This window comes from Gossypium arboreum, chromosome 11 (assembly GCF_025698485.1).
Source record: "Gossypium arboreum isolate Shixiya-1 chromosome 11, ASM2569848v2, whole genome shotgun sequence".
Lineage (NCBI taxonomy): Eukaryota > Viridiplantae > Streptophyta > Magnoliopsida > Malvales > Malvaceae > Gossypium > Gossypium arboreum.
The window spans coordinates 1830410-1846594 of record NC_069080.1 but is presented as its reverse complement, the minus strand read 5'-3'; the positions used below and the strand labels follow the sequence as shown (position 1 = coordinate 1846594).

The window sequence follows — 16185 nt, the reverse complement described above, 5'->3', positions numbered from 1 at the left end:
ACCATGCACGATGACCCAAAAATAGCATCGTGAATTTCCATGGAGCAGAAGGGAGCCAACGTCAGTGGAAGAACTTATGGCTGTCAAAGTGGCCTTAGCCACTAGTCAAACTAGCTGGTTCGGAGAATCCCAAACTCCGTCGAGCTCCAACTAGCAGGGAACCGAAGAGATAATGGCACTAAACAAACAAAGGGATGAGGTTGCTGGAGAAAAGTTGAAAGGGCCAAGCCTAATGTCGAGGGTGGACTAGGAGGGAAACCCTTACAAGGTGGTCGAAAATACCTCCTAGATGGCCGATCTAAGGCTGAAGAAATAAAGAAAAGGTTCAAACATTATTCTGCCGAGAGCAAAGAGAAAAATATAACAAAAAATGGGACGACAACAAGCATTTCAAATCAACTGTTTGATGATGGAAGAATCCAAAAAGGACCTCATCAAATTAATGGGCTGAGGGAATGTCTCACTCATAAAGAGCAACTACTCAAATAACATGTGGAGCTTACTTGGACACTCTTAATCTCATATTTAAGCCGCTTCATACCTCAATTATTAACTTTTCACTCTTTTATCAAATCATATTTTATCGTCTTTTTATAATTTCACCATTATTTGTTTTAAAAGTACACGTATTTAAAGAGATCCACATCATGCACTAGGGTGAATCTAAGGGTTGACGGGTTAACAAGCCGGTCTCCCATAAAATGAATTTTTTATTTATATTCTTTATAATTTATAAAAATATTAAATTAATAATAATAAAGTTATACTTTAAATTTCTTAAAAATAATAAAATTTAATTTAATCTTTTAAAAATATAAAATATAAACTATTAAAATAACAAAATTATATTTTACTACTATAAAATGTACAATTTAATTTTAGATTTGAAAAAAATTTCCTTACTTCATCGGTTACATAAGCTGTTTTTTTTCCTACATAAAAGACTCCACAAAGAAAAACAAACTCACTCTGCTTGCCAATGCTCAATTCCTTTTTAGAACCTTCAATTCATCTCCGAACTCATCAAAACCACTTTAGATCTCCAACCCTGATTCTTGTGTATCAGTGGTGTGTATATGTATATATGTATTAAGGCTAAGTTTGGTTCAATTTATTCAGATTTTTAGAATATTTTAAACTTTACATGATAATTGATTCAATTTTAATTTTTTTATAATTTTTTATTTTATTATTTTTAGACTTTCTTTGATAAAGTTTTAATGTTTTTTATAAAACTTTTCTTTCATTAATAAAACTCTTTAAAAGAGGAAAGTACATCAGTGCCCCCACACAGACAAAAAGAAAAAGAGGCACGAAGCCAAGTCAATAATTAGGTATGAATACTAAAACGCAAGTTTTTAGAATTATAGGTTTAAGTCTCCAACAAATTTAAATGGCTTAGTTAAATATATCATTAAAATATATAATTAATTTTTTAGCTCGATTAAATCAATTCACACCTATTTCCGACTGAATCAATCAAAATTTTATCTAAATTAATACTTAACTTATTCTCAATTTAACCAAACTAATCAACTAATCCGATTCAAAAATATAGCTAAAACTAATTTAACCATGCCCAATACACAATTTTTTGAAAAATAATTTTGTATATAAATTTTAAATTATATTTACTAATTAATATAAATTTTAATTTTTATGTTATAAAATTTAAAATCAATTCAATTAACTTATGAAAAAATCAAAACCATCAACACGAATCAATTTTCAATTTCTTAAATTTGTTTGCTCAACTTTAATATTATTATATTATGTATTGAAAATCAAATAGCCATGTTACTTGACTAAACTTTATTGGAATGCCGGCAATTAGCCTTTTCTGATTAGGAAAAAAATTTAATATAATAAAATAAATAAATAAATACATAAAATATAGTAATATTATTTTTCAGCATTAGCATCATGCGTTATTTTTTAAATGAAAAGATTCTTAATCATCTGTTCTTATTTTCCCTTTCGATGAGTTAGAAACCAAAATAAAATAAAATAAAAAGTTAAAGGCTTTTTACCGACCAAAAGATTAAATAAATTAAAGATGTTTACGAATTCCACTACTGTATTCAAGTAATAATAATATTTTCATTATTAATAAATTAAAATAAATAAAGAAGAAGAAAAGGTGTGGATGGATGTTAATGTTCATCGAGCTCATCAATAATATTTAAAACAAAAGTTTTGAAAATTAATTAAATAGTAGGACTTGGTTTGTTCTTATCTTTAAATTAATTATTTAATACCACTATTTTCTTGTTTTCTGTAACTTACCTTTTAAACTTTGTTATAATATTAATAATCTCAAAATTAATTGCATTTCTAATGGGTCAGTCTTGTGGTCCATCCATGATTATAATATAAAATTATTTATTTCTATTAAATCAGAATTACTTCCTTTTAATTAAACAAACAATAATAAATTTTATTTTTTAATTTACTTTTTACGAATTTTCATTTTAAAAATTATAATTGTTATTATTTATTATTGATTAAATTGAGATAATCGATCTAACTAAAGCTTCTAAGTTGAATCAATACTCCAAGTTTAACTGATTTATTTAAGTTTTAGAATCTTAAAATCGAATATTTACCTTTTTTAATTTAGAGTTCTTTATTTTATTTTATTTTATTGACAGTGGTTTTGTTAATAAGTTAAATTTTTGTTACATATTTTATTTTTAATAGCCATTTCTCAGAAATATATTTGGCCTAGCCGTTACACCTCACCAATTTGATGGGCATAACGTGTTAACGATTTTTTATTCAGGATAAAAGTGAGCAACGTATTTTATATATTTATTTTTGTTAAAATAAGTTTAATCATTAAATTAATTTTTATTTCGGAAACTAATTTAATGGAGAAATAATAAAAATCCACGAAAATAAAGATTATTAATAAGAGATTGTTCTTTTCTCTTTTATTTTTTTAAGACGAAAAGAATTACATCTTCTTTTCTTTTATTTTTTAAAATAAAAAGAATTACATCAAGATAAATTGGACAAAAGCATCATTATTCTTATCACGTCGAATGAACTCTAAAACGAAGTTCGGAACACTATCATAAACCTGAAGACTTGAGCTCTTCGCTGGACTTAGTTTCACCAAACAATCAATAACTTTATTAAGATCTCTAGGGACACATTTGATGCACCGTTGCCTTTAGTTCTCAAAATTCTTTGAACTCTTCCGAGAATGTTTTGATCGTTTCTACTTAATCATTTCATTAAAGCCTTATTTAATTTTAATATAAGATATACAAATCTATTTTTTACATAAGTTTTTTCTTTTTTACCATCGTGGGTGTATCATAATCTAATAATATATATAATCTTATGATTGAGTTGGTATCACGAGTCAATCGAGACACCAACTCAATTACAAAATGATTATAAACATTTCTATATACAAATTAAATTATATTATTAGGGTGTTTTTATTTATATTTTTATTAAATTAATAAAATACACAGCGTATTTTGAACATTTACAAAATTTTTGTTTGATAACATAGATGTCACAAACATATATACTAAGAATAATTGCAAATTAAAAGTGATTTAATATGGTTAAGGTTTGTTAAGCTTCAATTATTAAATAAAGTATGAGCTAAATATATATACATAATTTAGTAACTAATTTTAATTGATAATAAGATAATTAGTAATTAAAATTAATGTGTAAAAGTTATATATTAATTAGACTTATGACTCTTAAATTACATATACATAACTTTTCGGCATCCAATCTTTAAAAAAAGTTGTTTTCTCTAAGATACTTGTATTTTAATTTGAAAAATCAAAATCACAAGATTTAAATATTACAAGATCCCGATAAATTCAAGTATGTTTCATTTTGACTTTTATATAATTTTTTTTATATTTTTAGATGAATCTATCCACTGTTATTGTGGATGTGCTGTAATGTAATATAAACAAGCTTTTAACTTTTAATCTGCACTTAAATAAACTCTTAATTTCAAAATTTGTCACTCACAAATACGAGTAAAAATAATTTTTAAGTTGATGTGGTTTTTTATAGTAAAGTAATTACAATAATTTTTAAGTGAGGTGGTTTTTTAAAAAAATATTTTAATATTCTATTTAATTTTTCGTCTCTTTTAATTCTTAACCTTGTGTTATTTATCAAATAATTTTAAAATAAATAAAAATTAATATTTATTAATTTTACTACATAATAATTAATTATGTTTTAAATATAAAAATTTAAAAGTCATTAAAAATTTAAAAATATATTTTTAATATTTTAATTATTAAAAATTAATTAAGTACAAACTAATTTTTTTCTTTCAAAACTTAGCAACTTGAAATTACTTGTCATTCACGACAGAAAAAAAAAACTATGTTTTCAATATATTTATATAATAATATAAACCCACTTTTCATTGTCTCTAAAAAATATAAAATTAAAAAGAAAAGAGAAAAAATATCTACCCACTTTCATATTTTTTAAATATTTTATTTTCTAGATTCCAATGAAAGATAAAAAAATCAATATATTAATGTAATAAAATAATTAATATTTTATTAAAACACAATATTTAATAAATTCCTTTTCATTATTTTAATAATCTTAAATTCAAACAGTTTTAAAAAGAAAGTTAGAAGCTAAATTATCAAAAGCTGAACAACAAAAACAAAACCTCTCTTTTATTAAAATCTCTATCATTTTTCCTTCAGCTTAATTTTCTTTTTCAATTTTCCTTCTCAAATCTAATTTTCTCCTTCAAAAATAATTTAAATAAAAAAATTAAAACCCTCCATAATCCCTGTTTAGTTTAAACTGTTTTTTTTTTCTTTTTTAGCTTCGAAAATCTTAAATTAGTTATAAAAAATTTAATGTTTTCTGGTTTTGAACTTTGAAAGTTGTTTTGTTTTTAATTTTTTTTCTTGAATTTTTTTTAAACGAAACAAGTTGTTTGAGCTTAAAATCCAAATGAATTTTTGATAGAAATCTAAAGGAAAAAAAAACACTAATTTTTTTTTCAAAAATTAAAGTTTAACAATGGAGTCAAAAGAATTTGTAACTACCACTACTGCTACTGCTGGAGTTACAGTGGTAGGATCCGATTCTCCATCGGACTACCACATAGCTCCAAGGTCCGAAAACTCAACCCAAAACCCGAACCCGACTCCCGGATCCGTTCCACCGCCGCAGCCCCATGCGGCACAACCAGGACCTCCGCCGCCGGTTTCAGTTTCGGGGATGCCAGAGAAGAAGAAGAGGGGAAGGCCTAGAAAATATGGACCGGACGGTTCAGTCACTAAAGCGCTCTCTCCGAAACCGATATCAACATCTGCGCCAGCGCCACCTTCGGTTATCGACTTCTCTGCCGTGAAGAGAGGGAAAGTGAAATCCCCGATATCGTTTTCAAAGGCCAAGAACGAGCCGGAGAATTTAGGTGAGAAAAACCATAACCCATTTTTGAGTTTTCAAGTGATTTTGGTGGATTGTTTTCATCTTAAAAGTTGGGTTTTCTTTGTTTGTTTATGTTGATGGGTCTTTTAAGTGGGACCTTAGAACTGGGGCTCCATGCCTCTCTATAAGTCATAATCGAGAGATCTCTTTGAGAAGCGTGTGTATGCGGTAGATTTTTTTGAACGATAGTGAGAGCATTTTTATGGGTTATTATTGAGTTTCCTTACGGAATCTTATCGTTATTGAGTGTACTTTGCCACTTGGCATATTATATGCGGTGAAAAAATTGTGGAAGGTAACTGCTTTGAATCTCCTGTTCAAATCTTTCAGAATCTGAACTGACTTTGATATGAAATCTGTTTAAGACTATTGGAAAATCATATATGACATATAGTACGAGAATATGACTATAAATACATAGAAAAAGAATCGAACTCATACTCGACTTGAAATAACATAGGTTGCTTTTATAAGCTCTTGTAAGTATGAATTTATGGGGCCTCTGTTTTGGTTACTCTGTATTTAGTTTCTTTTGAGTGTTTGAACTTGAAGGATATAAATCATATGTATCATAGTTTTAATCTTTACTAATAAGGTGGATAGATCGAGTGTCATGCCATTTATTTTAGCGAACAAAGCAACTTCTCGGTGTAATACACTGTTTTTCAGTGTACAAAATACAACCGGATGATTTTCATGATTGTCCCCGGGGTGATCTTTGTTCTTTGGCTGGATTTGTGCTACGAAATGAACTTTTTCTTGGTTTTCCGTTTTGGTAATAATTTGGGGATAAGCGGATCATGATAGTTTCTTGGATATCTCATATTTATGCATGTGTTCTGCGGTGTTCGGTTTTTTATTACATCATTCTCTTTTCTCTTTTTTGTTTAATCCGATTTTGTTTTCACAATTCTGTGTGTGGTGATGGAAGATCTCTTGTGCCGAGATAACTCCTATGTGCAGTTGCTGATTCTTATAACTTTCTCGATGTAGGTGAATGGGTTCCATGTTCTGTCGGAGCTAATTTTACGCCGCATATCATCACTGTTAATGCTGGTGAGGTATGTTGTATAGATAACATTGAGCTTGCGTGATGTTTATGTTCAGTTATGAATGTGAAATATCTGAATTTTCTTGCTGAGGAATATGGTTCAAGAATACTGCCAAGTTTCATTCTGATGTTTAGCCAAGAACAAAACTCGTTAATTCATTACGTCAGGGGATTTTATTTTTGTTCTTTTAGGATGTCACAATGAAGATTATATCATTTTCCCAACAAGGGCCTCGAGCTATATGTATTCTCTCTGCAAATGGGATCATCTCAAGTGTCACTCTTCGGCAACCAGATTCTTCCGGGGGTACATTGACATATGAGGTAAATGCTCTGTTTCTCTTTAATTCTACATCAGTTGTGAGACATCCTTCGAATTATATCGTCAAAAGTTGTGAGCTGTTGCATGAACATCTTACAGATGTACATGTGACGTGCATGCCCTTGTGCATAAGCATATATTCGAAGTATAGGAGTAAAATTTCCAGAAAAACCAACATCGCTTTGATTGATTTTACTCTCCTAAGTTGCAATATGGCCTCCTCTTCATAATAATTCTGCATTTCTTGACTTCAATGTTCATTAATCCTAGGGTGAAGTAGTTCTACTTTGTTATTTCATCCTTCATGGGCAAACGTATGATCTCTTCTCAAATTTCCTGCAGGGTCGTTTTGAGATACTGTCCTTGTCTGGTTCGTTCATGCCCAGTGAAAGCGGAGGAACAAGAAGCAGATCTGGCGGGATGAGTGTTTCATTAGCAAGTCCGGATGGACGTGTAGTAGGTGGTGGAGTCGCTGGACTCCTAGTAGCTGCTGGTCCCGTGCAGGTTTGGCTTCGGTTTTGCCACTATTTTCTCTCTGTTATTTCCCGTCTTCATATTTTCACAACTTCATTTAACCAAATCATTACCGCAACCCTGGTTACAACATAGCTTCTAGCTTCTAACTTCTTACTTTCTGTTGTTGCAAACCAGGTTGTAGTAGGCAGTTTTCTGGCCGGGAACCAGCACGAACAGAATCTGAAGAAACAGAAGCACGACTCCGTAACAATATCAGCTGCCACACCAATGGCTGTTATTCCCATTTCTAGTGCCGATCCCAAATTAAACATCTCCTCATCTTTCCGTGGAGATACTTGGTCACCGACTGATTCAAGAAATAAGCCCACTGACATTAATGCTTCTCTGCCTGGAGGCTAATATAAAACGTTACAATGTTTGATATCAAAAGCGTCAATGAATTTCATTCTCACCGTAGTTGTCATTGTTGTTGTTGTTGCTGTTGTTGTTGTTTTATGTGTAAGTTTATCAACTTCTCACAAGTACCGACATGTTCATGTCCGGCTCGGGTTTGTTTTACCCAATTTATTTTTCTCTAGTAGTTAGTCTTTTGAGTGTAGAATATTGAGTGTACTGTTCTAGTGAGAGAGCATTAGCCTTTCTTCCAACTTATGGATTTGTGATTGAGAAACAACCAATGTATTTTGAACATATCAAATTCATTGCTAATGGGTAATTTATCTAGCTTCAGATTATTACTGGTTCAGTTAGCTGGTTGAATCAGTTAAAAAGAGTTAAATCTCAAATTGAAGAGGAAAAAAAAAGGGTTAAATCTCAAATTGAAGAGGAAAAAAAAAGGGTTCAATTCTGTTATTAGTTCGTATACTCTAAGAATATGCTTGGACAACACAAAATTAATTTTTTATATCATGTTTGATATTGCAAGTTGTAATTACAAAATTACATCATTTATATTTTAGAAAAATATTAATTATTATAGAAAAATTATTAGGATGATAAAAAATCTAAACAAGTAAAAGAAAATTAAAATCAAATCATCATATGTATTATGTTAGTCCAAAAAATAGTTGATAATATTATTACTAATAAAATAAATATCATATGCAATTTTATCTAATTGTTCTAGTGTTCCATTTTTGTTGGATTATTCCCTATTTGATATTTAACATAAGCTCATTTTCATCAAATGTTGGTCCTTGACCGAGTTCATCATCTTGAGAATCTGAATTTATATCATTAAAATTATTAAGATCACTTTCGTCCATGTACTCTTCAACGTATGAATTATCTCAAATCAACCTATATATGAAATTATGAAATATACAACATGCTAGTACGATCTAACATTGTTTCTTTTATGTTATACTAAGGTGATACCGTTAAAAAAGAAATGTTTTTTTAAAACAACAAATGTCCTCTCAATCACATTTTGAAGCCTCAACTTTATCAAATTAAAGAGTTCATGAACTGTCTCTAGTGCTTGTATTTAGCTTCATTCTCTCAAGTGATATCATCTTCCACGACATAATGCAATAAAATTTTTTATATTTGCATAATTAACATCTAATATATAATATTAGGGTTCACGATGCAAATAGTATGTAGTATTAATCATAAAAACTCATAAACTTAAGCTAGAAAAATAATTATGCTAGGTTATAACATTTTTATAATATATCAATTAAATAAAAATAATATAAAATCTATAATATATAATTTTTATTGTCTAATAATTTTCATAACATTTCTTATAAATAATATAATTTTTGTCATAATTTTAAAAAGTTATTTTTTTACAAATAAGTTATGATAAAAACTATAACACTTTTTTTCCAATAAGCATATTATTTTTATAATATGTAGCACAAACACATAAATAAATTATATCCATATTTCTTAGTCATAAGTTTTTATAAATATATTACACTTTTATAACATGTAGTTATTTTGTATAATAAACTTTTTATTATAACTTTAAAAATAGGATTTAAATAATATAAATTTTTGTTATAACTTTATAAAGGACATAAAAATTATTTTTTAAAATATAATTTTTAAGATTTATTATATAATAAATCTTAAGTCATAATTATCCTAAACATTCATTCATACTTATAATATAAAAATTATAATTTAATATAAAATAATATTTTTTAAAAATTAAATTTGGGTGTAATCAAGTGCATAATTACTCTAATTTTCAACCTAAAATTAGAAAGTGTAATTGAGATGCTCTAATTACATTCAATTTAATGGTACCCATAAATTATAATGGTTACCCAAACATACCACCATATATAATTACAAGCAATTACACTCAAATTTGATTATTAAGTGGCTTTCCAAACACTACCTAATGTAAAAAAAAATGGTAGAAAATGTATCACATGACATTCATTTTGATATGGGAATTGATGATGTGGAATTCATTAAGAAAACATTCAAAATTATATTTTATAATATTTAAAAATATATAAAATAGAAAAAAATTAAATTTAAGAATAATTTTATAATAAATAAATTATATAAAAATATATAAAAATGATAAAAAGTTTAAATTGAAAACATTCAAATTTTTATAATATCAATTATATAAAAATGAAAAAATTATATAAGCTATAAATAATTAAAATTTTAAATATATATTAAATAGTCAATTATCAATTCACGTTTCAATAGTTATATTATCGATCAATAGCCACGAATGACAAAGAAAAATCATGAACACGTGCCACGTTTTCATTGGTTAAATATGCCATCAATTTCTTTAACATGGTTAATATTAATATAATTATTTTTATTTAATATTAATATAAATATTAATGTAAAATTTGTATTTAATTTTTGAATACATTTTATTTTAATAATTTTAATTCATATTTAATATTTAAAAAAAATTAGAGTAATTATTAAAAATATCAAAATAATGTTTTATTTATATTTGAAAGACCAAATTGGTTATTAGCCCATTAAACTAACGTTCCGTGTCATTATTTTTAATGGAAAAAAATGGAAGAGTGACACAAATGTAACAATTCAATAACATTAATAGCTATTACATAAATTTTAAATGTTGGGTGGTCGAAACATAGTTTGATATGAAGTTTAGGGACAGTTGGTAGAATTTACCCTTTTTTATACTAAAAACTAAAATGAAAAGAGAATTAAATTTCAAACTTGGGCTTTGTACGTGCGAATATAGGCCCTAAATACCACGGAGAACTCCCACACGAAGTAGAATCCTCCTTTTCAATCCCATTATTGCAACTTGGGCGGTTTATGATCCCATATAAATAGAAGCCTGAAAATACCCCCTAACTTATATTTTGATCAAAATAAGAGCATTTAGGGTTTCGATAGTCCCAAATTTGACTTGATTTCCTCTTTCCATCGAAGGTATTCTCGTTTTTCTCCCTTTTTTAGGCTTCAATTTTCATTGAAATTTAGTGTATATTCTACGATGACCACTTCCTATTGAATCACCGATTGATTCTTAATTTCGCGATTGTTTGTTTCTATTAGTACTTTTTTTAAACATTGATTATGTTTTATTGTTTTTAAGTGAAATGTTCCTTCAATCTTTTGGTTTTAGGGTTTAGATTGATTTTCGCTTCTGAAATTTGATACGGTCGTTGTTTTTTTTTTCTTATGTTCCATTCAGACATATTTAGAAGTTCAATAAATTGGATTCGATTGCTTGTGTTGCTCTATTTGTTGAGTTGTTGACAAAATATTTACCTTTAGAATGATGAATGTTGCGTTATCTAAGTAATTACAAAGATTGGTTCCTTTCTCTCTTTTTTTCCCTAGAAATTCATATTTAACTTTTTTCTTCTTCTTCAGAGTTTAGAGGGATTCAGAAAATGCAGGGAGGCAGAGGTGGAAGAGATCCTTTCTTTAATTTTGGTGGTGACCCCTTCGGTGGTTTTGGGGACTTTGGAGGATTTGGTGGTCCTAGAAATTTATTCTCCAACTTCTTTGGAGGAAGGAACCCATTTGATGACCCTTTTTTCACACGCCCTTTTGGAAGCATGTTTGATTCAAGCTTCTTTGGCCCCGGTCAAAGTCCTTTTATGGATATGCATCCGACTGGGTTTATTGAGCATCAGGCTCCAGAGCCAAAGAGACCAAGGGGTCCGATTATTGAAGAACTAAATTCTGATGATGAAAAGGAAGAAGCAGATACCGGGATGAAAGGGAATCCTAGGAAGCATGGTAGGTCTAATGCCGAGCCTTATGTTGAGGTTCCGGATGATGAAGCTGGACAATCTGAGAGAAGGAACAGGCATTTGCAGTATATGAATGGTTATAATGGTTCGTATCAAAATCAGCAGCAGCAGCAGCAACAGCCTCAAACTAGTAGTTTTGTGTTTCAGAGCTCCACTGTCACTTATGGTGGTGCCGATGGAGCTTACTATACTTCATCAAAAACAAGGAGGACTGGAAGTGATGGAGTAAGTTCTTCTGACGCTTAAAGAATGTTCATTGATAATCCTTTTCTTATTGTCTTACATTTCGCTGTTGTGGAATAGATTACTTTTGAAGAAAGCAAAGAAGCGGACACAACTACAGGCCAAGCAAGCCACCAGGTTTCTAGGGGACTTCACAACAAGGTGGCTTGCAAATCTTGTTTTTCTCAATCAATCTAAATTCCGAGTCTTTGACCTTGGATTATGACTAGTATTTTTTGCTGTAGGGTCATTCAGTTATGAGAAAGCTGAACTCGGATGGTAGGGTGGATACGATGCAGACCTTACATAATTTGAATGAAGGTATGCACATGTTATATACAACAGAGTGCCATGGTGTATTTGTTGATAGAGTTAGATTACCTGGTCCAATGGCAGTTAAAGTAAATGTTTTAAATTGAACTTTCCAGATGAACTTCCTGGTTTTGAAGAATCTTGGAAAGGAAATGCCCAAAAGCGTCTGCCTGGCTGGTCCGGAAGTTTTATTGGCCATGATAAAATAGGTAAGTTACGTCTTAGGACAAGCCTTTTTGTTCATTCGTTTTTTTTTTATTCAGTTACACTACATATTAAACACTAGATTTTCAATCATTTTTGCGTAATACCAGTTTATCTTTTCCCGGATATATTGTGGTTGTGACGATAGGAATAACACAAGGCAATGCTTTTTTTACATCTTATAACATCAAATCATATTTGTTGCTGCAATTTTTGTCTTAGGGACTGGCAGCAGTGGACAGAACGGGCAGGCTGGTCGGGGAGGATGGGCACTTCCCTCTACTGAGTCTTCTCAACCAAAAGGGAGGATGATGGTAGATGCAAGAGACAGGTCCGGGCCTTTGCGTAGCGAACACACTAGGATGAAAGGATCAGCAGATTTTAAAGATAAGAGTTCTCACTCTCGAGGGAAACGTAGGGACTAAGTTGGAGTGAGTCTAACACCGAGATGATCTTGTGGTGCAGAAGGCATTGCCTTTCCTCTTATATATATATGTATGTAGTATTGTATGTTGTTGCCATGTTTTCCTAGTTTAGAGCTTTTATGATTCATGCGTCTGTTGTGGCAGTCCTTTTACCAAGGAGGGTTGCTAATGCAGAGAGAGCTTTAGACAATTACTGCAAATACATAGTGATTATATAACATCTACTTTCTAGTATATTAACATTGCAATCTGAAATAATCATATGCTTTGCTTCACTTTTTATGAGGAATTTTAATGATGTGCTAATGTTTGCACTCGAGTCTGTGTTTGATGTTTTGACTTTGTGTTGAGTAAGCCCAGTTCGGTTCACTAAAATGGAATAGAAATGTAGAAATGTAATTAGTAATTTAATTGTTTGATTGAATGGAATAGACTAGAACTTTAATAATATTTTTGTATTTGGTTGAATGAAATAGATATTTTATAGCATAAGGAAAAAATTGAAATAATCAAAGTACCCTTGGTAGAAATCTTTTAAGTAGATTATTGTTATTGTTATTAAATTTTAATAGGATTATTATTAAATATAATTTAATAATATTTTTAATATAATTATTATTAAAATATGAATTAATAAAATATATAACATATAATATTAGAAAAATGATGTATAACTTATTTTATTATTTTTAAATTATAATACATATTTAATGCGTTAGAACATTATTAGCGAAATAAATAATTTAATGTTTATACATGAGGACTATATTTAATATAGCTTAAGGATTATATTTTACGTTCAAATATAATATTTATACATTAATAAAAATTACATGATATCATTAGTTTAATGTCCTAATCTATATGTTAAATTTGACATCATCAAAAGTTACAATAATTTGTGCCATTCTATAATGTTATTATACAATCTAAATATTATATATACAAAACGTTATCAAAAACATCATCAATAAAACCATGATGTTTAATTGCTTGATTTTTTATGAAAAGTAAGTTAGTCATAATAAGAGAAACTGCGATGTCTGAATTAACCGATTTCTTTATGATTATAAAAAGAATAAATTCATATTAGATATAAATTTGATAAAAACAATATAATAAAGACGGAAAATAATTTTACACTTATATATTCCATACAATATTGACATTTTGTTTTTTAAAGAAGGTATTCCTCTAGCCACCAAAAAAAAAATATGAGTAACAACAATTAGACATTGACCTTTTTTTTTCGTATACAACTCAGGTGGAAAGCAAATAAGGTCTCCATAGATTATCAACTCCGAAAAAGCTATATCTTATAAGTACTCCTTTGAGCCCAATTTAAGACAAGAGTAACAACTGTTTGACAAAAGTTTCCAATAAGCAAAGCACAGCAGCATAGAGGAGAAGCTGATGTCATGGTGAAAACGATTTCAAATGCATTCAATCTGCTAATTTATATATTAAAGGGAAAAAATGCAGCATAAAGAAAAATACAAACTGATGCACTAGTAATATGATTTGATAATCAAACACTTGCAATGACCCCAAATTGAAAAGACAAATATTGTATTATTAATTTATGATAAATTATAGCCTTTAATAATTCACTGGAGCAAAATTTGTGGTTCACATATATGTGGAACAATGAATAAAAAATGCTGAACATTTTCATAATAATTATCTTTTCAAAGGAAAGGAGTAAATAGAGTTAAACTGTATTTACAGTGTCTACAAGGGAACGAAGTATGCATCCGAAACCGGCTTTCTCTGTCAGCTTTTCATGGATTTTAAGACACTGATCACATGTTGTGCGATTTCCACTCGACAATCCTCTATATGCATATCTGAAAATATTCATAACAATTATATATGACCTACATAACATTTGTGCTTGTAATGAAAGCAATTGTTTCCTCAAGAGCTACAACATCATTAGGCAAAATGTTCAACAATGGGAATAACTAACCTAGTAAAAGATTTTGTCACAAAGTGCAAATTCATCAGCTGCAGGTGCTTCTAGCTATTCATTGGTCACAAATAATGTAATATTCAGTGCAACAACAGTAGTGCAGTAACAACTGCTAAAAGAGGAAAGAGCATAAAAGTAGATTCCTCGGGGATTAAGCAAATTAGATCAGAATTCATTTTGCTTAAATACTCTGAAGTGGCGGTGCGGTGCGGTGCATTTAGCTTACTTTTTGTCTCACGCTACAGTATCGCTACAGTATCTAATCTCACCGTTACTACTGTTTTTACACTAACCGCAGGTAAACGCACCGCTCATCTAAACTCACCCTTAATCTCATTTAAAAAATTTGAAAGAAACCCTATTATTGAATGAAATGTACAAGTAAAATGCAAAAAAAAAAGAAAAAAAAAGACTCACTTCATAAGAATATCATAGTACTGGGGATCTAAAGAACGAAGCATTCCTTCAACATCTTTTATAGCCATTAATGCTTTATGCACACCTATCCAATTCGCAGACTGCAAATGCCAATATCCAAATTAAAATGAAAAAAATGAAAAAAACTTTTTTTCTTTTTAGGGTACCAAACCTTGCATCGTTCATCTTGGGGAGGATAACCTTCGAGTGCAGTTTTAATCGCTTCAATGAATTTATATCTGAGATAGAAACAAATCAATCCTACAGAATTAGGGTTTTTTATTTTCCTTTTAAAACTTTTAAATAAGAAATTCTAATTCGTATTAGAAATTTCAACTGTTTAATTAAGCTCTCGATCTTCAAAGATTTGTTTTCTATTTTTGTTAGTATATCCTCGACGTTATCAAATCCCATAGATTTCTTCGCTTCTGCCATTATCGTTAATTCACTCGCTCTCTCTGATCAATCACCTGTCAAACAAAAAATTTTCTCCTTTCATATAGAACTCCTTTTAGAGTTAAGAGGGATGGACCTAATATATAAACAAGCTTAGATTTCTAACCAAATAAGCAAAGAGATGAAATTGTAACAACCGAAGTGAGATTGAGGGGAATAATAACTTTACCGGGATCAACTCTGTCGATTACTTTGGGGGTGTGGTGGCTTGAGGTAAGGTTTTTCTCTTTATTTCTCAGCTATTCTTTGGGTATGGTGAGGATCGCTTATTACGGGAGAAACTGTAATAAGAGATGAATGATGATTCCATGGAATGAATGATTCGGTGAACCAAACAAAGGGATAACTGATTATCACCAAATTGATCAGTAATGAAATGGCTATTACAACCAACCAAACATGAGGTTATACTAAATTTTCATTTTTATTTTTTTTTTTACATTTACAATTAACTCGCACACACCCTTAACAAGAGCGAGCTTACCAGACTATGACTGCAAATAGGCTTGTTCCTATGATTCAAACAGTTGCGAGATTTTTGGAGTGAACGCCCAATGCTACTTGGTCAAGAGTTAGAATTCGAGAACTTCGTACTAGGTCAACAGTTAGGATTCGAGAACTTCGTATATGTTTTGTGAATTCATGGT

At 29.6% G+C, this 16185-nt stretch overlaps 3 protein-coding genes and 2 long non-coding RNA genes across 6 annotated transcripts in view; 2 read left to right on the top strand and 3 right to left on the bottom strand.

The window, feature by feature from the left end:
• LOC108454334 (uncharacterized) overlaps positions 1 to 16185 on the bottom strand; it is a 95657-nt gene that overhangs the window by 74273 nt on the left and 5199 nt on the right. The window lies entirely within an intron of this gene.
• Positions 4623 to 8035, top strand: LOC108454879 (AT-hook motif nuclear-localized protein 1-like). Its single transcript, XM_017753484.2, has 5 exons — positions 4623 to 5434; positions 6445 to 6512; positions 6695 to 6826; positions 7167 to 7328; positions 7476 to 8035. Exons 1-5 carry the CDS (start codon positions 5038 to 5040, stop codon positions 7698 to 7700), a joined length of 984 nt encoding a protein of 327 aa, XP_017608973.1. The 5' UTR covers positions 4623 to 5037; the 3' UTR covers positions 7701 to 8035.
• LOC108454205 (uncharacterized) lies at positions 10538 to 12982 on the top strand. Its single transcript, XM_017752584.2, has 6 exons — positions 10538 to 10697; positions 11145 to 11755; positions 11834 to 11914; positions 11998 to 12073; positions 12181 to 12273; positions 12491 to 12982. The coding sequence occupies exons 2-6, from the start codon at positions 11165 to 11167 to the stop codon at positions 12691 to 12693; spliced, it is 1044 nt and encodes a 347-aa protein (XP_017608073.1). The 5' UTR covers positions 10538 to 10697; positions 11145 to 11164; the 3' UTR covers positions 12694 to 12982.
• Positions 14246 to 15172, bottom strand: LOC108456453 (uncharacterized). Its single transcript, XR_008274057.1, has 3 exons — positions 15083 to 15172; positions 14663 to 14716; positions 14246 to 14540 (listed from the first exon to the last, which is right to left on the bottom strand). It is a non-coding gene; the product is annotated as an uncharacterized LOC108456453 (long non-coding RNA).
• Positions 15447 to 16002, bottom strand: LOC128283659 (uncharacterized). Its single transcript, XR_008274055.1, has 2 exons — positions 15708 to 16002; positions 15447 to 15552 (listed from the first exon to the last, which is right to left on the bottom strand). It is a non-coding gene; the product is annotated as an uncharacterized LOC128283659 (long non-coding RNA).

Excerpts from the sequence above, each read along its gene's own strand:
- LOC108454205 (XM_017752584.2), top strand. The coding sequence starts at position 11,165 with ATGCAGGGAGGCAGAGGTGGAAGAGATCCTTTCTTTAATTTTGGTGGT. Across the intron at positions 11,756-11,833 it reads GGAGGACTGGAAGTGATGGA|ATTACTTTTGAAGAAAGCAA; the intron begins GTAAGTTCTTCT and ends GTTGTGGAATAG. Across the intron at positions 11,915-11,997 it reads CTAGGGGACTTCACAACAAG|GGTCATTCAGTTATGAGAAA; the intron begins GTGGCTTGCAAA and ends TTTTTGCTGTAG.
- LOC108454879 (XM_017753484.2), top strand. The coding sequence starts at position 5,038 with ATGGAGTCAAAAGAATTTGTAACTACCACTACTGCTACTGCTGGAGTT. Across the intron at positions 6,513-6,694 it reads TCACTGTTAATGCTGGTGAG|GATGTCACAATGAAGATTAT; the intron begins GTATGTTGTATA and ends TTGTTCTTTTAG. Across the intron at positions 7,329-7,475 it reads TAGCTGCTGGTCCCGTGCAG|GTTGTAGTAGGCAGTTTTCT; the intron begins GTTTGGCTTCGG and ends GTTGCAAACCAG.